This window comes from Phyllobates terribilis, unplaced genomic scaffold (assembly GCF_046119375.1).
Source record: "Phyllobates terribilis strain yellow unplaced genomic scaffold, ASM4611937v1 Scaffold_5__5_contigs__length_657084704, whole genome shotgun sequence".
Lineage (NCBI taxonomy): Eukaryota > Metazoa > Chordata > Amphibia > Anura > Dendrobatidae > Phyllobates > Phyllobates terribilis.
Genome location: NW_027362765.1, coordinates 101,185,478 through 101,206,122, shown reverse-complemented (window position 1 = coordinate 101,206,122; position 20,645 = coordinate 101,185,478). Strand labels below are relative to the sequence as shown.

The 20,645-nt window shown below is 40.9% G+C and overlaps 2 protein-coding genes across 5 annotated transcripts in view; one reads left to right on the top strand and one right to left on the bottom strand.

Moving 5' to 3' along the window:
- Window positions 1-13,458, bottom strand: part of LOC141272200 (CCN family member 5-like) — a 69,924-nt gene extending 56,466 nt beyond the window's left edge. For 2 of the 3 annotated variants that reach the window (XR_012321990.1, XR_012321991.1), the window contains exons 1-5: window positions 13,290-13,458; window positions 10,640-10,856; window positions 7,644-7,892; window positions 4,696-4,865; window positions 2,141-3,500 (exon numbers count right to left, since the gene is read on the bottom strand). Coding sequence is in view for 1 of the 3 variants with exons in the window: in XM_073682627.1 (XP_073538728.1) it covers window positions 3,279-3,500; window positions 4,696-4,865; window positions 7,644-7,892; window positions 10,640-10,856; window positions 13,290-13,343 (912 nt within the window). In the remaining 2 variants the exon portion in view is untranslated. Of the gene's footprint in view, window positions 1-543; window positions 3,501-4,695; window positions 4,866-7,643; window positions 7,893-10,639; window positions 10,857-13,289 lie in introns of those variants that run through there. The other variant, XM_073682627.1, reaches the window with a different exon arrangement.
- LOC141272199 (adenosine deaminase-like) overlaps window positions 3,832-20,645 on the top strand; it is a 119,042-nt gene continuing 102,228 nt past the window's right edge. Inside the window, exon 1 of one of the 2 annotated variants that reach the window (XM_073682624.1) lies at window positions 3,832-3,872. The gene's annotated coding sequence lies outside the window, so the exon portion shown is untranslated. Of the gene's footprint in view, window positions 3,873-4,802; window positions 5,107-20,645 lie in introns of those variants that run through there. The other variant, XM_073682623.1, reaches the window with a different exon arrangement.

Below are 20,645 nucleotides of genomic sequence, written 5' to 3'. Positions count from 1 at the left end.
GTACACTGTAGTCACATTATCCCTTGCAATCATGAACTAGTTAGTTGCTTCTTTGTCTTCCTCCTCTACCAAGTTTTGTAGTCACAGGCCTACAGCCTAAGTCTGTACCACTGAGAGATTCTGAGAGCAGCACATCACCCTAAGGAGTAGGGTAGTCATGGAGACCATGTTTGGATCCAAATCATAAATTATGTTGGTATCCCGACCAATTCACATAAAACTGGCACTATCCATAGTGATCTGGATCCACTTAAGATCTCAATGACCATGCAGAGATGTCAGTTCTCAGTAGTGCAGCCTCAGGCTTTTTAGCATCATTGGGTCCTGATCCTAGGATGATCACTGCACTAGGATCGTCCTCCACCATAATTCAGAGACATAGGATTTTTAGGACAAGATCTGCTGCGATTTTCTGGTTAGAACTCCTGATCATTTCTGAGATGTTTTATGGATCATTTATTAAACCTCTGATAAGACCTTACTTGGAGTAAATCATTGATGACAGTAATAAATGACCTCGTTCCTGACAGTAATAAATAACCTTGTTTATTACTCTGTGTGTCCTCAATACAAAGATATATTTATGCTCCACCTCCATATTATTCCCATTCATGGAGTTTCTCCAGCTCCTTGAACACAAATGTCTCCCATTTCAGGTGCCACAATTCATCTAGTGGAGGAAATCAGGGGTGGAAAAAAAGATTTTGAGGTAAACCGTGGCACCTACTGGGACATATGGCCACGTGCCTGCAGACTATGGACATCTACTAGACTACTATAAATCTACTAGATGGTGGCCCGATTCTAACGCATCGGGTATTCTAGAATATGTATGCGGCCGACCGGGCGCGACTAATCAGCGAAGCAGTGTTTAAATGGGTTGTGCACTACTTTAAATTAACCCCCAATGTATCCCCCCGGGGTCCCTAATGAATTTTGTAATTACGTCATGTTGTCAATACTGCTTGTGACAACATCGCTGACCACGCGGCAAGTGTGAAGGGAGGACCGGAGAGTGGCGCCACCTAGGCCGCCGGTCATCTCCCGGCTGCATCGCCGCTGACCTCCGTGCGGCAGATGAGCCGCTAACGGCCACCATTTTGTTCTGAAATCCCGCGTCGCTGATTGGCCGAGGCCGGACCAATCAGCGACGCGGGATTTTCTGGACGGACAGACAGACGGGATAAGCCGATTTATATAGTAGATGTGACCTTCATGTCCTTCCAGATATTATTATGGTTCCATAGTTCATAGGACTCACCATAATAAAGTCTGAACCTCACCGACATGAACAGATGGAGGTCTAATGTTACATCCGAAATGAAAAGCATTGCATTCCCCAATATCAGAACACACTCCACTAAAATACTCTTGTGTTGCTTTGAATATTCATTATTGGGTAGCGTTTTGGTTGGAGCAGGCAGATAATGAGGAAAAATGAACAATAGCATAGACGTAGAGAAGAGGACAGATGATCATGTAATTTTCTTCACATTAAACAATATTACTTGTTTTGTTTAGTGTTATTTTTTTATAAAAAGGACAGTCATTTTTCTGTCATATGCAAGTCATCATTTTCTTCCAAATAAAAATAAAACTCCTCCAAAATGGAGTATTCCTTTAAAAGTAGACTAAGGGTTTAATGGGTTTGCTTTACATTTCAGTGACAGTGCCCCTCCTGTCCATTGTGGTGCATGGTATTGCAATAAGCAGATATTGACATGAGTAGTGCTGTTTTGGGAGATAAAGCACTGTCATTTTTCAAATTTCATATCGCCTTAGATCTAGCTCATTTTTAAAGCTTCTATATTTTAAGCTCAGTTCACCTTGAGATCCCTCTCCACAAATTTTTCAGCTTTGCCTTCATTCCTTTAGAGCAGTGTTTGCCAACTCGAGTTCTCAAGAGCCACCAACAGATCATGGTTTTAGGATTTCCTTAGTATTGACCAGGTGATAATTCCTGTGCAATACTAAGGAAATCCTGAAAACATGACCTGTTGGTGGCTCTTGAGGACAGGAGTTGGGGAAAACTGCTTTAGAGAATAACATTTCATCAGTCACTCCCATGTATTAAAGAGTTGTCCACTTGTTAACAAATATATCGTTAGATGTGAGTAAAATATAAATATATACAACTTACCAGTTTACTTGTATTAAAAAAATTGCCCTATCTGCACATATCAGTACTGGTCCTGGAAGTTCTACCTCCGGCTTCTGTTTGCCATGAGGAAGATTTTTCTGTGCTGTCATGGGACCAGTGTTTTTGTGAAGGGGGCTGGTTGACTGGCTCAATTCAATAAGCCAGCCCCCCTTTTCTGTTTTGACAAATTCACAGGAGCAGCACGGTGGCTCAGTGGTTAGGACTGTTGCTTTGAGGCTCTGGAGTCCTGGGTTCACATCCTAACAAGGGCAACATCTGCAAGGAGTTTGTATGTTCTCCTTATGTTTGTGTGGGTTTCCTCCCAGATATATTGATAGGAAATTTGTATTGTGACCAATGGGGACAGGGATAAATAATATGTGTAAGGCACTGCAATAAATTATGGTGCTATATAAGAAAACATAATAATAAATAGACAGAGAAGGGGTCTGGTTTACCTATTGAAATTAATCAGTCAACCAGCCCCTTTCACACACACAGTATTGGAAACAATAAGCTCTCTTGTCCAGCACAAACTGTGAGTAGAGCTGCTCTTGACCGGTACTGATATCTATAGATAGAGGCTCCTTTGTTAATACAAGTATATTATTAAGTTGTATAAATTAACATTAAAATATAATTTTATTCAAGTGGACAATCCCCATAAGGTATTGAAACAACATGGGACTTTTTTCACTAACGCTTTCCCAGTGTGTAGATTTGTAGTCTACCCCCACTTTTCCAGACAATAATTCATCCAAAATAATAGCTTTATAAATAGTCTTGATTATAAATCTCTGACAGTTTTATGTCTACTATTCCTATGCAAAACCATGTGTGTCCAGGGTTATCATCTACAATCAAGTCTGTTCTTGCAGTCATTTTGGCAGAGTGATGTCGTATAAGGAAATGAAGGCCAAAATGCTGAAATGAGTATTGCAGCCTCCATTGTCCTACAGATGAGAAATATGGCTCCGTAGGGTCACATCGTATTTATGTGGGATCTGTGCAGAAACAAATCTGACTAATATCATGACATATTGTGCTTCTGTAAGTCCAGGGTCTCGACAAATCACATAATAGGCAAGATTTGGACATTTGGGCCTCCAATATGTTGCTCCTGGGGTCGTCTCCTCTACTAGTAGCAGACACATGAGAGGATGAACATCATCAATCTCCTCCTACGTCCTTCTGTACACTGAAACTCCACCATCTCTGTTGATGTCTGATGAGGGACACATTTCCTCATCCCGCAGGAGCCACAAAACCTGAGCAGGAAGCTGTGGACACTGAGACAACCAGGGAACTCCAACCTGACCAGATGAGAAGCCTCCAGGACGGGGACACAAGGTGCTCCTGCCTGAAAGAAGAAGATGTGTTAGTACACGTCAAGTACACGATGAAAACAGTGAAACCCCCATGGAGAATATTCATGTAATGAAAGGACAAGTTCTCCACAGTCTTACAGACACCTGTCCCTTTTCATAGGAGCAATGGATATACGAATAATCCAGCTATAATCTGCAAGTGACGGGATGAAGTGACATGTTCCTTCACAGTATGAAGTGACCTGACAGCTGCACAGTGTAGGACGCCCACTGCGCAGGATAAGGAGAATGTAAGGGTCAGTCATACCATCTATAAATAATGAGGGTGTTGTGTAGTATGTACATTGTGCTAGTGTGAGGACCTTTGTGGGCCAGACTCCCTACATCGGTTAATTACATGTACGGTATGTACAGCATGTATCTCTCTCTCTTTGTATATATTCACCATTAGGTTAAGTTGTTGTCCGGTCCAGATTGATAAGTCTGCAGTGACTCTGTGTGACTGGAGACTTATGAATTCCCCCAGCGCATGCACTGTGTGCTGCGGGGATTTGCCGGATTCTGAGCCGGGACCGAAGGTTAGGTATGAGTTATACATACTCCCGGCCAGAGCCTGTCCAGTGGGCGTGGCCTCACTCCATACAAGTGTATGGAAGCAAAACCTTGATCATGTGGATGTGACAAGTACCACCTAAATAAACAATGGACCAAAGTACAAAGCCAAGTACTCCCCTTCATGACAGCAGAATTCTTTAATGGCAGTGCCTCTTACAACAGTGTATTGCACCTTTCGTATCGCAAAAAACTACTCAAGGATGGTTTGAGTAACTTAACAAAGAGTTCAAGGAGATAACTTGTTTCTAAACCCACAGATCTAAATCCAATCGCTCACTTTTGGGATGCGCTGGAGTAACAATTCCTATCTATGGAGGGTGCACCAGACAACTTACAGGACTTATAGGGTCTGCTGCTAATATCCACAGGACATCTTCATTGACCTTCTGGAGTCTATGCCTCAAGGGTTCACAGCTGGTTTGGTGGCACCAGGGGTAATATAGGGTTAGCCTATGTTTAATAAATTGCTATGGTCATTGGGGTGTGGGTTAGAACTGAGACAGAGCTAACTATTTGCAGTTTTCATCTTGAGACCATGTGTGAAACATTTTGCATCACATAGTTTGGGTGGAGATATGGCACATGGCCACGATCAGGGTCATTAACACTTACTGTGCCAACTGAGAGGTCTCCACAGGGTCTCACTATACACAGGCGGCTCTGGCTTTCCAGTCTGCAGAATAGATTCTGGTTTGTCACTCTTAAAGAGATCCCAATGCCACAGTCAGCAGAACAAGATCCCCATTCTGTGCTCCACTCAGGGCAGTTAGACTCCACCATCCCTGGCAACAAGAAAATGTATATCCAACATATACTGCAACAAGGTACAGAGACTAAAAATATTACATAGCAATCAGGCACTCTCTGTAATCTAACAACCTATAGATAGATTGCACAACAGCAAATAATAGCAGATCCAACAACTTTATTTTGTAAAATTAACAAACAGGGATCCCTCATCAAAGCCCGCAGTGGCGAAACGCGCGTCGGGAAACGTGTGTGTGGGGCATCATCATCTTGGCGGTAAGCACTTCTGTCATACTACCTTTGGTTCTTCTACTCCAAGTATGCTTTGATATACCGCTCCAACTTTGGACAATGATTGTTAGGGTCCCATGAGCTCTTTATTCATTATGCACAGTTGCACCTTCTATGCACAGTCACTTTGTTAGATATCCTCACCACCATTTAATAACAAGCTCTTGCATTGTTACTCAATTAATTAGTGGATAATATATGTAAAGGTGCTTTACTATTTATTATTATTGAGCTCTCGGCACCCTTTATTAATACGGTTGAATTAGTACCATTTGGTTTGTCCTTGATCTGTCTTGTGATTATCGTATATACTTTCATGGGTATTTTATATTATAAAATCATGTTGTATAAATTACTCACAAACATCTACGTGTACCCATTATATAATTACATCATTTTCAGTGCCTCACTCTTTAATATCACCTGTGTGATTCTGAAAAGCAGTCCAATATAAACCTTTATACATAAAAATCAGATTAAATATCACTTTACTGTATCTATTGCCCTCTGAGGAGATCAGGACTTCTCCCGAATCCTCCTCTTTCATTATACTTACAGTATCGGTGTGTGTTCTGACCAGTAACAGTACTATTCTCTTATCTTGCTAAATCCAGTTGTAACAAACAGAAAAAATTGAAAAAATGCCAGCTCACCACTGAAAGAATAGGTCCAGTATACAGGACACAATGTTCTGACCAGACGCGGCAATATTCAAAGAAAAAGACAGGAGTTTCCAGCTTTTGGTAAACTATTGGAGATCTGTCCATCTTTTTTAGATTAAAAGTCCTTATAAAAAAATAAGGTGCAAGAGACACAGGCCAAAAGCTGGAACCTCTTGTCTTTTTCTATGTAAATCCAGTTCTACCATAAGTAATGAATCACCTTAAAGAACAACCAGACATAGGCCAGCACAGCCAGAAAAGTATCAAAGGGTGTTTAATTATACTTATACAATTCCAAATTTCAAATGCCATATACATTAAAATCCCATGCAGCATGCCAGCTATCGCCCAACCCAAGGTTTCGCCTGTCACCATCTTCAAGAGCAAGCTTGCCCCAGAAGAAGCCGATAGGCGAAACCGAGGATCGGGTAATACCGTAGTTGGTGTGACTGTGGGACTTCAATGTATTTTAAATGCCTTTTAAAATTTATAATAAAGTATATTTAAAATCTTTTTTGAAAACATTTTGATATCCGGTTGTTCTTTAAGGTGATTTGCTACCTGTTGTACAACTGAACTCAGCAAGATAAGATGACAGCACTGTAACTTGACTGAACATACATTCATACTGCTAATATGACTAAAGAGGAGGATTTGGGAGGATTCATGACCTGCTCCAAAGACCGTAGATGCGGTAAAGTGGTATTTAATCAAAAGTAGAGACTGTTATCACTTACATCAATCCCTCTCCCCAGGAGTTAACAATCTAATTTCCCACTAACAGACAACTACTATGGTCAGTTCTATATGAATTCCAATTATTGTAACAGAATTGATGAAAGAAACGGAGTACCCAGAGGAAACTCACAAAAACCCAGATTCCACAGGCATTATGTTTGGGTGGACTTGAACGCAGGACCCCAATGGTACTCATTATGCACTCATAATGTCACCATGGCTGCGAATCTCCACCCTGTACAAAGGGGAATATAATTACCTATTATAACATGATTAAGGTGACCTCTCCCTTCAGCACCAGATGGAAAGTGATAATGATCTGAAGATCTCAGTTTACAGTCGCGTCTTGTCATACCTGTCAGGTTATTTCATAGATTTGTCGATGACGTTCACTTTACTAGTAAAAGCAAAACTGTGAGTTTAGTGATACTAATTTAAAACTAAAATTGACCTTAAATGTTTCCTTTGAAGTGACTTCCTGTGAACCGTCCCTTAAAAATCCAGGATATTATGTGTCATTATTTACACTCAGCATATAATACAACAGTCCCGTTCTCCCTGTGACTTCAAACATACAACCACGGGGCGGTACTGACATGGATGGACATGGTCATATGATCTCAAGTGATCAAGGGTGCGAGAGGTCCGCAGTAAATACGTCCCTTGAGAACATAGCCTTAAAGGGGTTGTCCACCTCTGGGGAGAAACTTTTTCTTTTTCTTTAAATGCATGTATTTTTGTGCTAAAAATCAACTTTGCAATTTAACGTAATTAAAAATTTTGCTCAGCTTTGCTTTTACAAGCTCTTTGTAGTCGGTAATCATATATCAGCTGAGAGGAGCCCAGAAAACTACAGATTGAAAAGTTAGAAACTCTTCCATTGGACTGTCACAATGAGCTCGCTGATGGTTTCTCAGTTACCCCATTCTGCAGAAAACAATTGACGGTGCAACCTAAGAAGATGTAACAGCAATCAGTGCAAAATTCAATTACAAAAATAATTTTTAGCCCAAAACACATTCATTTAAACAAGAAAAAAAATGTCCACGATCCTTTTAAGGTTACATTTTAGTCATCAGTCAGGTCAAATAGTCAATGTATTCACAACTATTTTTCACTTACCTTGTTCCACACCATTAAGGAGCTTGGGATGTTGTCCATTACATATCCACTCATGGCAGCACTTCCCTGGGACATCCACTTTGATAGGAAAGGGGCATGTTGGGCTCGGAAGCCTGATGTCCTCACTGCACAGAGGGATACAGGTTACTCCACCATCCACACATGTGCACTGGACTTTACAGCTGGGCTGAAATGTTTCTCCATCTTCATAGACTTTCCCATCAACGTTGCAGCTGCCATCCTGGTTATCTGGGGGAGAGTCAATGTCGTGAATATCAGCAGATATTAGATTGTGAATGTTATGCACAATCCTTCGGAGAACACAACACAAATATTGTAAAAAAAATGTAGATCTTGTCCAGTATTATTATGTCGTTGAATTGACAACTGATACAGAAAGGTGCAATTTGTGATAATGTAGCTGAAAACAGAGGTGGGCACTCCAGACGTCTTCCAGTTTCTCTAGTCTAAACCATCCCATAATTGCCTTAAAGAAAAACTGTCATGTCCCAAAACACTATTGACCTGCAGATATACAGTTGTGCTCAAAAGTTTACATACCCCAGCAGAATTTTTCCTTTCTTGGCCTTGTTTCAGACAATATGAGTGATAACAAAAAACTTTTTCTCCACTCATGGTTATTGGTTGGGTGAAGCCATTTATTGTCAAACTACTGTGTTTTCTCTTTTTAAATCTTAATGACAACCAAAAACATCCAAATGACCCTGATCAAAAGTTCACATACCCTGGTGATTTTGGCCTGATAACATGCACAGAATTTGACAGAAATGGGTTTGAATGGCTACTAAAGGTAATATCCTCACCTGTGACCTGTTTGCTCGTAATCAGTGTGTGTGCATAAAAGCTGAGTAAATTTCTGGGATCCAGACAGACTCTTGCATCTTTCATCCAGCCACTGACGTTTCTGGATTGTGAGTCATGGGAAAAGCAAAAGAATTGTCAACGGATCTATGGGAAAAGGTAGTTGAACTGTATAACACAGGAAAGGGATACAAAAAAAATCCAAGGAATTAATAATGCCAGTCAGCTGCGTTCAAACTGTGATTAACAAATGGAAAATCAGGGGCTCTGTAAAAACCAAAAGAAGGTCAGGTAGACTAACAAAAATTTCGGCCACAACTGCCAGGAAAATTGTTCGGGATGCAAAGAAAAACCCACAAATAACATCAGCTGAAATTCAGGACTCTCTGAAAACTAGCGGTGTGGCTGTTTCAAGATGCACAATAAGGAGGCACTTGAAGAAAAATGGGCTGCATGGTCGAGTCCCCAGAAGAAAGCCATTACTGCGCAAATGCCACAAAGTATCTCGCCTTCAATAAGCCAAACAGCACAGAGACAAGCCTCAAAACTCCTGGAACAAGGTAATTTGGAGTGATGAGACCAAAATTTAACTTTTTGGCCACAACCATAAACATTACATTTGGAGAGAGGTCAACAAGGCCTATGATGAAAGGAACACCATTCCTTCCGTAAAGCATGAAGGTGGATCGCTGATGTTTTGGGAATGTGTGAGCTAGAAAGGCACAGGAAACTTGGTAAAAGTTGAAGGAAAGATGAATGCAGCACGTTATCAGCAATTACTGGAGGCAAATTTGCACTCATCAGCCCAGAAGCTGCGCATGGGACGTACCTCGACGTTCCAACCTGACAATGATCCAAAACACAAGGCCAAGTCGACCTGTCATTGGCTACAGTAGAGTGAAGGTTCAGGAGTGGCCATCTCAGTCTCCTGACCTCAATATCATTGAGCCACTCTTGGGAGATCTCAAGCGCGCAGTTCATGCTAGACAGACCAGGAATTTACAGGAACTGGAGGCTTTTTGCCAAGAAGAATGGGCTGCTTTACCATCTGAGAAAATAAAGAACCTCATTCACAACTACCACAAAAGACTTCAAGCTGTCATTGATGTTAGAGGGGGCAATACACGGTATTAAGAACTGGGGTATGTGAACTTTTTATCAGGGTCATTTGGATGTTTTTCATTCATATTCTCGGAAATAAGGCCAAGAAAGGAAAAAATCTGGTGGGGTATGTAAACTTTTGAGCACAACTGTAGGGTTAATATGCAGGTTAATAGTGTTCTAAAGTTGTGCGGCCACTGCACTAAAAGCCCTCCTACCGGTAGGAAAAGACTTTTATTCGTCCCATCAGCCTCCGGCTTTCAGTCACAGAGGCGCGGCTTCAGTCACCGCTCAGTACATGGTGACAGGCGACTGTAACCACACTCCGGCACTGACTGACAGCCGGCTCAGCACTGATGAATAAAGTTAATTTCCTCCAGGTAGTCATGCTGTCAGTGCGGCAGCCGCAAGGCTCTAGAACGACATCAACCTGCAGATTAACCCCATATCTGAAGATTAATAGAGTTTATTGACATGACAGGTTCCCTTTGAAGACAATTTTCATGAATCAACAATCAAAGATCGTTCCTGATAATGAACATGTCAACAATCAGCTTCTGAATGAGCAAAAAGCTCATTGATCAGCTGATCAGATTCATTATGCCGGCCTAAAAAATATCATTGTCAGCTACCTATGTAAAACATTCATGCGCTGCTGACAACAATATTCTGTATGGGGACAGCAATACCTTTACATAGCAAGTCCGATCTTCCGTTATTGAGAAATGAAGCCTATGTCACTCCAGCTCTATTCTGTTCCCAGTGCCGCCTCCTGCTTGACTGACAGCTCCTTTACCTGAAGTCAAACACCATAGAACCATTCAGTGAAGGAGGAGGAGGTGCGCTGGGTGGAAAATAGAGCTTGAGTGACAGAAGCTTCAGATCTACCATAGCCCTTCAGCCTCATTTGCATATAGATTCAAATGCTCATATTTCAGTAATGGAAAAAAGCGGGGATAGTGAGCCATACCAGCAAATGGTTAACCTGGGGAAATCAGCATTACACAAGTGGAGTTTGGGCGACAGCTAACAAGCAATGCTGACTGTGGGGTTCTGTGTGGGTGGCATCTTACAGTTACAGGTTCCTCCTCTTCCGTCGATGCTTGTAGAATAATCGCACATTAGTTCCTGCCTCTGATCGCACAGGTTGATCTGGTCACAAGGTTCTCCAATGCGCCGTGCACAGATCTTGCAGCACCCACAGCCGTCTACAATTAGGGATGAGCTGGGAGGGCATTGGGCTGGTATCCAGGGGCAGGTACATGGGAGTCGGCATATCTGGGAGCAAATCTGAAATAAAATAAAAAGCAAAATTAGTGCATTCAATTTTCCTCCATAACACAATCGATCTTAGATTGTATGGATATAAACCTCAAACTGTTAGAACTCTCCTGTTAAGTTTTTTCTATTTTGCTGGTCACATGACCTTTTTTGCCTATTTAATCCTGCTCCGCCCTTCTGGCCATGCGGGACTCCATTGTAATTTCTAATCTTAAGCTAGCCAGGTGCTTTGTAACCTTTCTCAGTCAGTTTAGCTAGGTCTTTTGACCTTTATGTTCTATGTTGTGTGTTTGTCTTTTTACTGCTACAATTTCTGCTAGGAGGTGTCCATCTTTCTCACAGTCCCTAGTTCTTTTAGGGATCCCTCCCTCACATCTATAGGTCTTCGTTCAGACTAGCTGAGGACTTTAGCGGGTCTGATCGCAGGATCAGGTTCCCCGTTACATCGTAGGGATCTAGCTTAGTTCTATTGTAGGGACAGATCTCATGTCTTTCCTTAGTGCTTGTAGCCTATCATAACACAAACTCTAACTCTTACACCCTGCTCCATCTTCTCATACCGTCTACATCAGTATCTCACACTGGTGAGGATCACCCGGTTATCAGTGAAGTGAAACTGGGGAGTCAGTTTTCACAGAAGTGATTATATCGTGCACAGGTCTTTCTACTAGAGATGAGAAATTCAATTTGTACTGACCTGGTCAGATATCCAACCTAGTCTTCATTTCTATACCCAACAATCCACGGCCCAACATCCTATGTGCCTCTTGTACTTATCAGGCTCTTGATATCACAACTTCGCATAAGGTCTACTGGCAGTGAGGATGCCAGGTCATTCTTAACAGTCATAGACATGAAGACCGGCTGCCATATTGGTCCAGATTAGATGCCAGACAAGGTTAGCGCTAATCAAATTACTCATATCTACTGTCTATGGTTGCACCAATCTCAGGTTTAACAAGATTGCTATGGACTATGACTAATGGTGAGGCCCATGCCTTGCTATGATTGAGAAGTTCTGGCCTAGATGATCACCTTGTGTCTCGATGGTCTTCAGCAGACCATACGCTTTAGGTTGTTGTCATCCAACAGATATTCCTCCTTATCTTTCTATTCATTCTTGGTCAAGTTTCTTTGTATTCTCAATAGGAAGAGAGGAATAAGTCACTGCTATACACCTCTGGTTTAGGATTATCGCCCAAAGGCCAAGGCCCCACTATCAGTATTTGGTTATTATTTTTTCTCAGGAGTAGGAGCCACAACCAGGAGTGGGTGATAAATGCAGAATTGGTGACTTGTTTCTATTATACCTTTTCTCTGATTGTTCCTCATCTGGTTTTGGCTCCCACTCCTGAGAAAAAATACTGACCGAATACTGACCAAATACTGATAGTGGGGCCGTGGCCTAACAAAAAGGATTTGATATATTGAACTATGACACTGCTAACATTTCTTTCTCTCAACATCTGAGAGGGAGAGGGTTAGGACACCCCTATGCATATTAGATGGTCAGCAGGTCCTTCATAAATTAGCGGGTTTGGCAGACATCTAATGTATATGTGCAGATCAGCTGGAATAAGGTAGAGGTGGGAGAACTAACTCAAACTCGCACCAATCCAACCAGCTACCGCCAATCCAAACAGACCAAAGCCCCTCACACACTTCGATAGCTGTAGGCCATTTGATAGTTCGGCTGATTATTCGCCAGCAGTTATCTTCCCCAACTCTCCCATACACAAGAGCGCTCAAACTGTCGAGTGCTTCTGGGTTCCCTAGGAAAGAGATGCTGCCTGACTCTTCTGGCGGTGGCTTATTTCTAGAAAACAAAAATATCAGCACTCTGAAATAAGACATGCCAGATCTTTCTGTCCCCCGACATCATCTATCAGGGGGCAGTTGGGAGGCTCCCATACACATTAGTCTGTTAGCCAATCCCGTCACTTTCAGTGAGTTTGGCCAACTTTAGTCTAATGTGTATGGGGGCCTTAAAGCTGTCTATACACATAAGATAAGTACTATTCGGGATACATTAAAAAATTACATATTGAGTCATATGTGTGCATGATCTGACCACAGACAGGTAGGTCAGGATATCCAAATTTTACTAACAATACAATATATTTTATTTTCAGCCTAGAATGGCCCAAAAAATCCAACCTGACACACCAGAATTTTTGTCATATAGTAGCCATTATTATGTAAAACTTGTGTTGGCCATTACTATGTGTATCCTGTAGGCAGCATTACCCAAATCAGACAAACCCCAACCAGATATACCTGAACCCAATGAAGACCAACTCCAAACGTACCAGTGTAATCCTAATGAAATGAGCCCAAACCTAAAATGCAGAACATGAAAGAAAAGCAGAGGACACAGCAAATGACTGGACTGAGATTTTAGCATGCTGTATTCTCCATGAATGTCAGCCCAGGTGATCTTACCTGAGACAACGTGCAGGCCAGAAGCACCAACGTTCTCCGGCATCCTGGCATCATCCCAGACGGCTGTGTCTGCTGTGTGGACAGTCCGGCACTGGTGTGTAGGGCTGCAGAGCTGGGATGTTACTCACAGGCAGCAGTACAAACACCAGTCCCTTGGACTCTCGACAAGATTTACTTTTTTTTTTTTTTTAAATGTCTCTCATTTCAGCTCATGTTTTTAACTCACCTCAAATCAAAAAATCTGACAAAAAGAAAACAGATTAGCTACAAAGAAAGTCACTGCCGCACATGGCGACCCCTTTTTTAGTTATCCTGAGAAATCTGCTGATGATGACGACAATGGTGTATGACGTATGGCGAGATTTCATCAGCCGAACACCGTCATTTTACCCCCAGTGAGAGCCATTCAGAGACTTTAGTGGCTCTCACTGGGGTGCTGGCTCCCATCGTTCCAGACAAGGAGCCGGTTCTTTGTCTTGGATCGGTTACGAATGATCCATCACTAATTCTCAGGGCTCTCATCCAGGGGTCACAGATTACTGAGCTGGCTGATGGACCGGAGTCCTGCTAATCGATTCTCCCATCTTTACTGACAACCGGCCTCTATATCATATCTGAGAGGTTGTCACAACCTCGCCCGATTAATAACAACACTACTGAATATAATATAATAGTGATATAATTATTTATGATCAGACAATAGATTCATACACCTTATATTAAAGGAGCAATTATTGCATCTACAACTGCTGACAACCAGCCCCTATATCATGTCTGAGAGGTTGTTACAACCCCACTTTGGTCTTTACTGTGAGAACCATTTACATTTCTTCCTGTTCAACATTCCTGAATGTTGTTTTAGATGTGGAGAATGTAGAATAATTCAGAAGGTTTCGGGGCTGCGTCTGGCTGTTTTCAGTAATGAGCGGGTCGATCAGTAGTTCCAATGACTGTAAGATTTACATGTAGTTGCCAATGTTCAGGCTGCAGCCGGTGGGGGACACGAGGGGATTCTGCTCATTACAGAGGCTTCCAACTTCTCCCAGACCTTAGAGCAGACTAAAAGTGGTGGATGGTATGAGACACTCACCGACTAATAATTTCCACTTTTTAAAGCCAAAGATTCTAAGACAAGAAAAAAAAAGCAAAAAAAATCTGGAAAACATTCCTCTCTGCCAGAAAAGTTCATGTTTTCTTGCACAATGTGTTAGGATTTCAGCAAGAAGAATGCAGAAAAACACGAGCCGGGCTGTAACACGAGAATCCACCGTCTTTTCATTCACTTCCAAATACTACTCCTGATATCTGACAACATTTATGAGAACTGTGCTCCCCTCTTTATGTTGGGGTAAATTTTAATGAGTAGCCTCTAGAGTGACACCCCAGACTGTCTGTAAAATGTATGCCTGGGTGGGAGGACCACTTGCCCATGATAACAGAACCACACTTACTACATAGATCCGATAACAGAACTGTGCTTACTACAAAGATCCGATAACAGAACCTTGCTTACTACAAAGATCCAATAACAGAACCGTGCTTACTACATAGATCCAATAACAGAATCAAGCTTACTACATAGATCCGATAACAGAACTGTGCTTACTACAAAGATCCGATAACAGAACCGTGCTTACTACAAAGATCCGATAACAGAACCGTGCTTACTACATAGATCCAATAACAGAATCAAGCTTACTACATAGATCTGATAACAGAACTGTGCTTACTACAAAGATCCGATAACAGAACCGTGCTTACTACAAAGATCCGATAACAGAACCGTGCTTACTACATAGATCCAATAACAGAATCAAGCTTACTACATAGATCTGATAACAGAACCGTGCTTACTACAAAGATCCAATAACAGAACCGTGCTTACTACATAGATCCAATAACAGAATCAAGCTTACTACATAGATCCGATAACAGAACTGTGCTTACTACAAAGATCCGATAACAGAACCGTGCTTACTACATAGATCCAATAACAGAATCAAGCTTACTACATAGAACAGATAGCAAAACTGAGTTTATTATAAAGATCTGATAACAGAACTGAGATTACCGCATAGATCCGATAACAAAATTGAGCTTGCTACATGAATCCAATAACAAAACTGTGCTTACTACATAGAACCGATAAAACTGTGCTTACACATAGATTCGATAACAAAACTGAGCATACTACATAGATCTGATGAAAAACTGAGATTACTACATAAATCTGATAACAAAACAGAGTTTACTACATAGATCTGATGAAAAACTGAGATTACTGCATAAATCTGATAACAAAACAGAGCTTACTACATAGATCTGATAATGAAACTGAGCTTATTACATAGATCCAATAACAGCTGAGCTTACTACATAGATCCGATAACAAAACTGAGCTTACCACATAGATCTGATAACAAAACTGAGTTTACCACTAGAGATGAGCGGTGTTCGACTCGAACTGTTCGTCAATCTCAAATTCGAGCTGTTTTGGGCGGTGTTCGAGCCGTTCGGCGAACACGAACGATTTGAAAAAAATTCGGCTGTTTGAGGTTATGTTCGATAACTGTTCGTGCACCAAAATCATAACTGGATTTTTTCTCAGTAATGATGAAAATTAATGTTAATACGCAGTTTGAGTGTACAGCGGGGTGGGGGGAGGGGCAGGGGATGGATCTCTGCAGAAATAATGAAGATCTCCATTTTTTTTTCTCTTTCCCGCATTTACAGTGGGGAGGTGCAATCTGTCAGCCTATCAGCAGCGCACACACGGAGCGAAGTGCTTTTTTTCACACAAGCAAGGGCATGTGTCATTGGCAGTGTATGTCACATGTCCTTGCCCTATAAGACCCAGCCATTTTCCCCGTCGCCACCATTTTCTCACTGCTGCAGCTGCGTGTTAGACGGCACCGCTGTTAATTTAAAGCCAATTTTCGCACAAATCTGCAGATAGCTTGGGAGTAGGGAAGAGTTGTGATTGCAGTCCTTTTAAGGACTAGGTTACATCATTTCCTACGACTTTTATCAGGCAGGTCTGTGCTCTTAAATAGATAGGTTGGGAGTAAAGACTAATTGTAAATGCAGTCCTTTTCAGGACTAAGTTACATCAGTTCCTATCAGTTTTTGCCAGGCAGGTCTGTGCCAGTGCTGTGCAAGTTTTTTTCACAGCATTTGGCTAAATCTAGTAAAGCAAATCCTTTTTAGCCTATTGCAGAGTGTGTTAGTCAGTGGAGTAGCCTATCTGTGTTGCAAGCTACACCACCTGTGTATAGAATACCAATTTTTTTACTTCACCTAGTGAAGTAAAACCTTTTGGGCATAGCATCATTCTATTAGTCCATCTATACTGACCTCCATCAGGTTGCAAATTCAATATAATATTTTTCTGCATCGAGCTCTGAAAAAATATTTCGGCTTCTAGCAGTGTGTGGGACTTGTTCTACTAGTCCATCTATACTGACCTCCATCAGGTTGCAAATTCAATATCATTTTTTTCTGCATCTAGCTCTGAAAAAATATTTGGGCTTCTAGCTGTGTGTGGGACTTGTTCTATTAGTCCATCTATACTGACCTCCATCAGGTTACAAATTCAATATAATTTTTTTCTGCATCTAGCTCTGAAAAAATATTTCGGCTTCTAGCAGTGTGTGGGACTTGTTCTATTAGTCCATCTATACTGACCTCCATCAGGTTGCAAATTCAATATAATTTTTTTCTGCATCTAGCTCTGAAAAAATATTTCGGCTTCTAGCAGTGTGTGGGACTTGTTCTATTAGGCCATCTATACTAACCTCCACCAGGTTGCAAATTAAAAATAATTTTTATCTGCATCTAGCTCTGAAAAAATATTTGGGCTTCTAGCAGTGTGTGGGACTTGTTCTATTAGTCCATCTATACTAACCTCCACCAGGTTGCAAATTAAAAATAATTTTTATCTGCATCTAGCTCTGAAAAAATATTTGGGCTTCTAGCTGTGTGTGGGACTTGTTCTATTAGTCCATCTATACTGACCTCCATCAGGTTGCAAATTCAATATAATTTTTTTCTGCATCTAGCTCTGAAATAATATTTCGGCTTCTAGCAGTGTGTGGGACTTGTTCTATTAGTCCATCTATACTGACCTCCATCAGGTTGCAAATTCAATATAATTTTTTTCTGCATCTAGCTCTGAAAAAATATTTCGGCTTCTAGCAGTGTGTGGGACTTGTTCTATTAGTCCATCTATACTGACCTCCATCAGGTTGCAAATTAAAAATAATTTTTATCTGCATCTAGCTCTGAAAAAATATTTCGGCTTCTAGCAGTGTGTGGGACTTGGTCTATTAGCCCATCTATACTAACCTCCACCAGGTTGCAAATTAAAAATAATTTTTATCTGCATCTAGCTCTGAAAAAATATTTGGGCTTCTAGCTGTGTGTGGGACTTGTTCTATTAGTCCATCTATACTGACCTCCATCAGGTTGCAAATTCAATATCATTTTTTTCTGCATCTAGCTCTGAAAAAATATTTCGGCTTCTAGCAGTGTGTGGGACTTGTTCTATTAGTCCATCTATACTGACCTCCATCAGGTTGCAAATTCAATATAATATTTTTCTGCATCGAGCTCTGAAAAAATATTTTGGCTTCTAGCAGTGTGTGGGACTTGTTCTACTAGTCCATCTATACTGACCTCCATCAGGTTGCAAATTCAATATCATTTTTTTCTGCATCTAGCTCTGAAAAAATATTTGGGCTTCTAGCTGTGTGTGGGACTTGTTCTATTAGTCCATCTATACTGACCTCCATCAGGTTGCAAATTCAATATAATTTTTTTCTGCATCTAGCTCTGAAAAAATATTTCGGCTTCTAGCAGTGTGTGGGACTTGTTCTATTAGTCCATCTATACTGACCTCCATCAGGTTGCAAATTCAATATAATTTTTTTCTGCATCTAGCTCTGAAAAAATATTTCGGCTTCTAGCAGTGTGTGGGACTTGTTCTATTAGGCCATCTATACTAACCTCCACCAGGTTGCAAATTAAAAATAATTTTTATCTGCATCTAGCTCTGAAAAAATATTTGGGCTTCTAGCAGTGTGTGGGACTTGTTCTATTAGTCCATCTATACTAACCTCCACCAGGTTGCAAATTAAAAATAATTTTTATCTGCATCTAGCTCTGAAAAAATATTTGGGCTTCTAGCTGTGTGTGGGACTTGTTCTATTAGTCCATCTATACTGACCTCCATCAGGTTGCAAATTCAATATAATTTTTTTCTGCATCTAGCTCTGAAAAAATATTTCGGCTTCTAGCAGTGTGTGGGACTTGTTCTATTAGTCCATCTATACTGACCTCCATCAGGTTGCAAATTCAATATAATTTTTTTCTGCATCTAGCTCTGAAAAAATATTTCGGCTTCTAGCAGTGTGTGGGACTTGTTCTATTAGTTCATCTATACTGACCTCCATCAGGTTGCAAATTAAAAATAATTTTTATCTGCATCTAGCTCTGAAAAAATATTTCGGCTTCTAGCAGTGTGTGGGACTTGGTCTATTAGTCCATCTATACTAACCTCCACCAGGTTGCAAATTAAAAATAATTTTTATCTGCATCTAGCTCTGAAAAAATATTTGGGCTTCCAGCTGTGTGTGGGACTTGTTCTATTAGTCCATCTATACTGACCTCCATCAGGTTGCAAATTCAATATCATTTTTTTCTGCATCTAGCTCTGAAAAAATATTTCGGCTTCTAGCAGTGTGTGGGACTTGTTCTATTAGTCCATCTATACTGACCTCCATCAGGTTGCAAATTAAAAATAATTTTTATCTGCATCTAGCTCTGAAAAAATATTTGGGCTTCTAGCAGTGTGTGGGACTTGGTCTATTAGTCCATCTATACTAACCTCCACCAGGTTGCAAATTAAAAATAATTTTTATCTGCATCTAGCTCTGAAAAAATATTTGGGCTTCTAGCAGTGTGTGGGACTTGGTCTATTAGTCCATCTATACTAACCTCCACCAGGTTGCAAATTAAAAATAATTTTTATCTGCATCTAGCTCTGAAAAAATATTTGGCCTTCTAGCAGTGTGTGGGACATTCTCTATTAGTCCATCTATACTGACCTCCATCAGGTTGCAAATTCAATATAATTTTTTTCTGCATCTAGCTCTGAAAAAATAATTGGGCTTCTAGCAGTGTGTGGGACTTGGTCTATTAGTCCATCTATACTAACCTCCACCAGGTTGCAAATTCAATATCATTTTTATCTGCATCTAACCCAGCCAATACTTTTGGCCTAATACCACAGTTTGGCCACTCAGCTCTGCTCGGTTCCCATCCATTGTTTTTTTGTGCAAACAACTCCAGAGTTGTGAATTAGTTAACCACCAAAATGAGTGGAAAAAGGCCTGCTGCTGGTGGAAAGGGGAATAGGCGTGTTGGGAAGGGGAAAAAAGGTTGTGTCCGTGGGGTAGGTGTTAAAGCAACAGTAACATCTGCAGAAGAAAGACCATCTTCCAGCCAAACTAAAATGTCTACTTCTTTTAGCGGACAATGTGATAAGATCCCTTTCTTACGGCCACGCCAATCGCTACAAATTCCAGATGAGAGCAAGAATAAAGAGAACTTTCGGACAAGGTCCCAAATGTATGAAAATATAAATTCTTTATTTGCATAGAAAAAAGGGAAAACACACATGAATCGCTCAGAAACAATTAAAATCAATGAAAAAGCTAGGAAGTAGAGACAATATTATCAATAGTCCCATATCCATGAATCATATATAGAGAATATTTCTCACATGAATCATCAAGACTGCATAATCAAGACCCAAATTGGGTGCAAATTGAAGCAGATATCCTCTAAATGACAGTTATACATGTATTGTAAAGGAAAAAACCATCATAAAGCGGCAACAGGAATGATTCACGTTTTTAACAATATGAGACTTGTGCTTAGAGTATTATAAATAAACACTTCATTCATCTGTATGGAGACTTGTCCCTAGGAACGATAACTGGGTGATGCATTAGTCCATCTGTGCTACATAGGGTTAAAGATGTGAGTAGCAGCTCAAAAAATGCTTAAAAAATAGATAATTGCTTCACCTATGAATCAATAAAGTAATGGGGAAAATACACAGCCATTTGTGCTATGAGGTAAGATCACATACTTACAATGACTGCAGCAGGGACACGAGACTCTACTTCCTGCTTTACCCTACGCGCGTTTCGCATCCCGCAGCTCAGCGACTTACATCTCTACACTTCACCGGCTAAAATGCGATGTGCCTACCCGTGGAATTCAACTCTGCACATGTTGCAGCGACTGTGGCAGCACCGACAAGCCCTGGTGCAATACGTTCTGACGTATAGC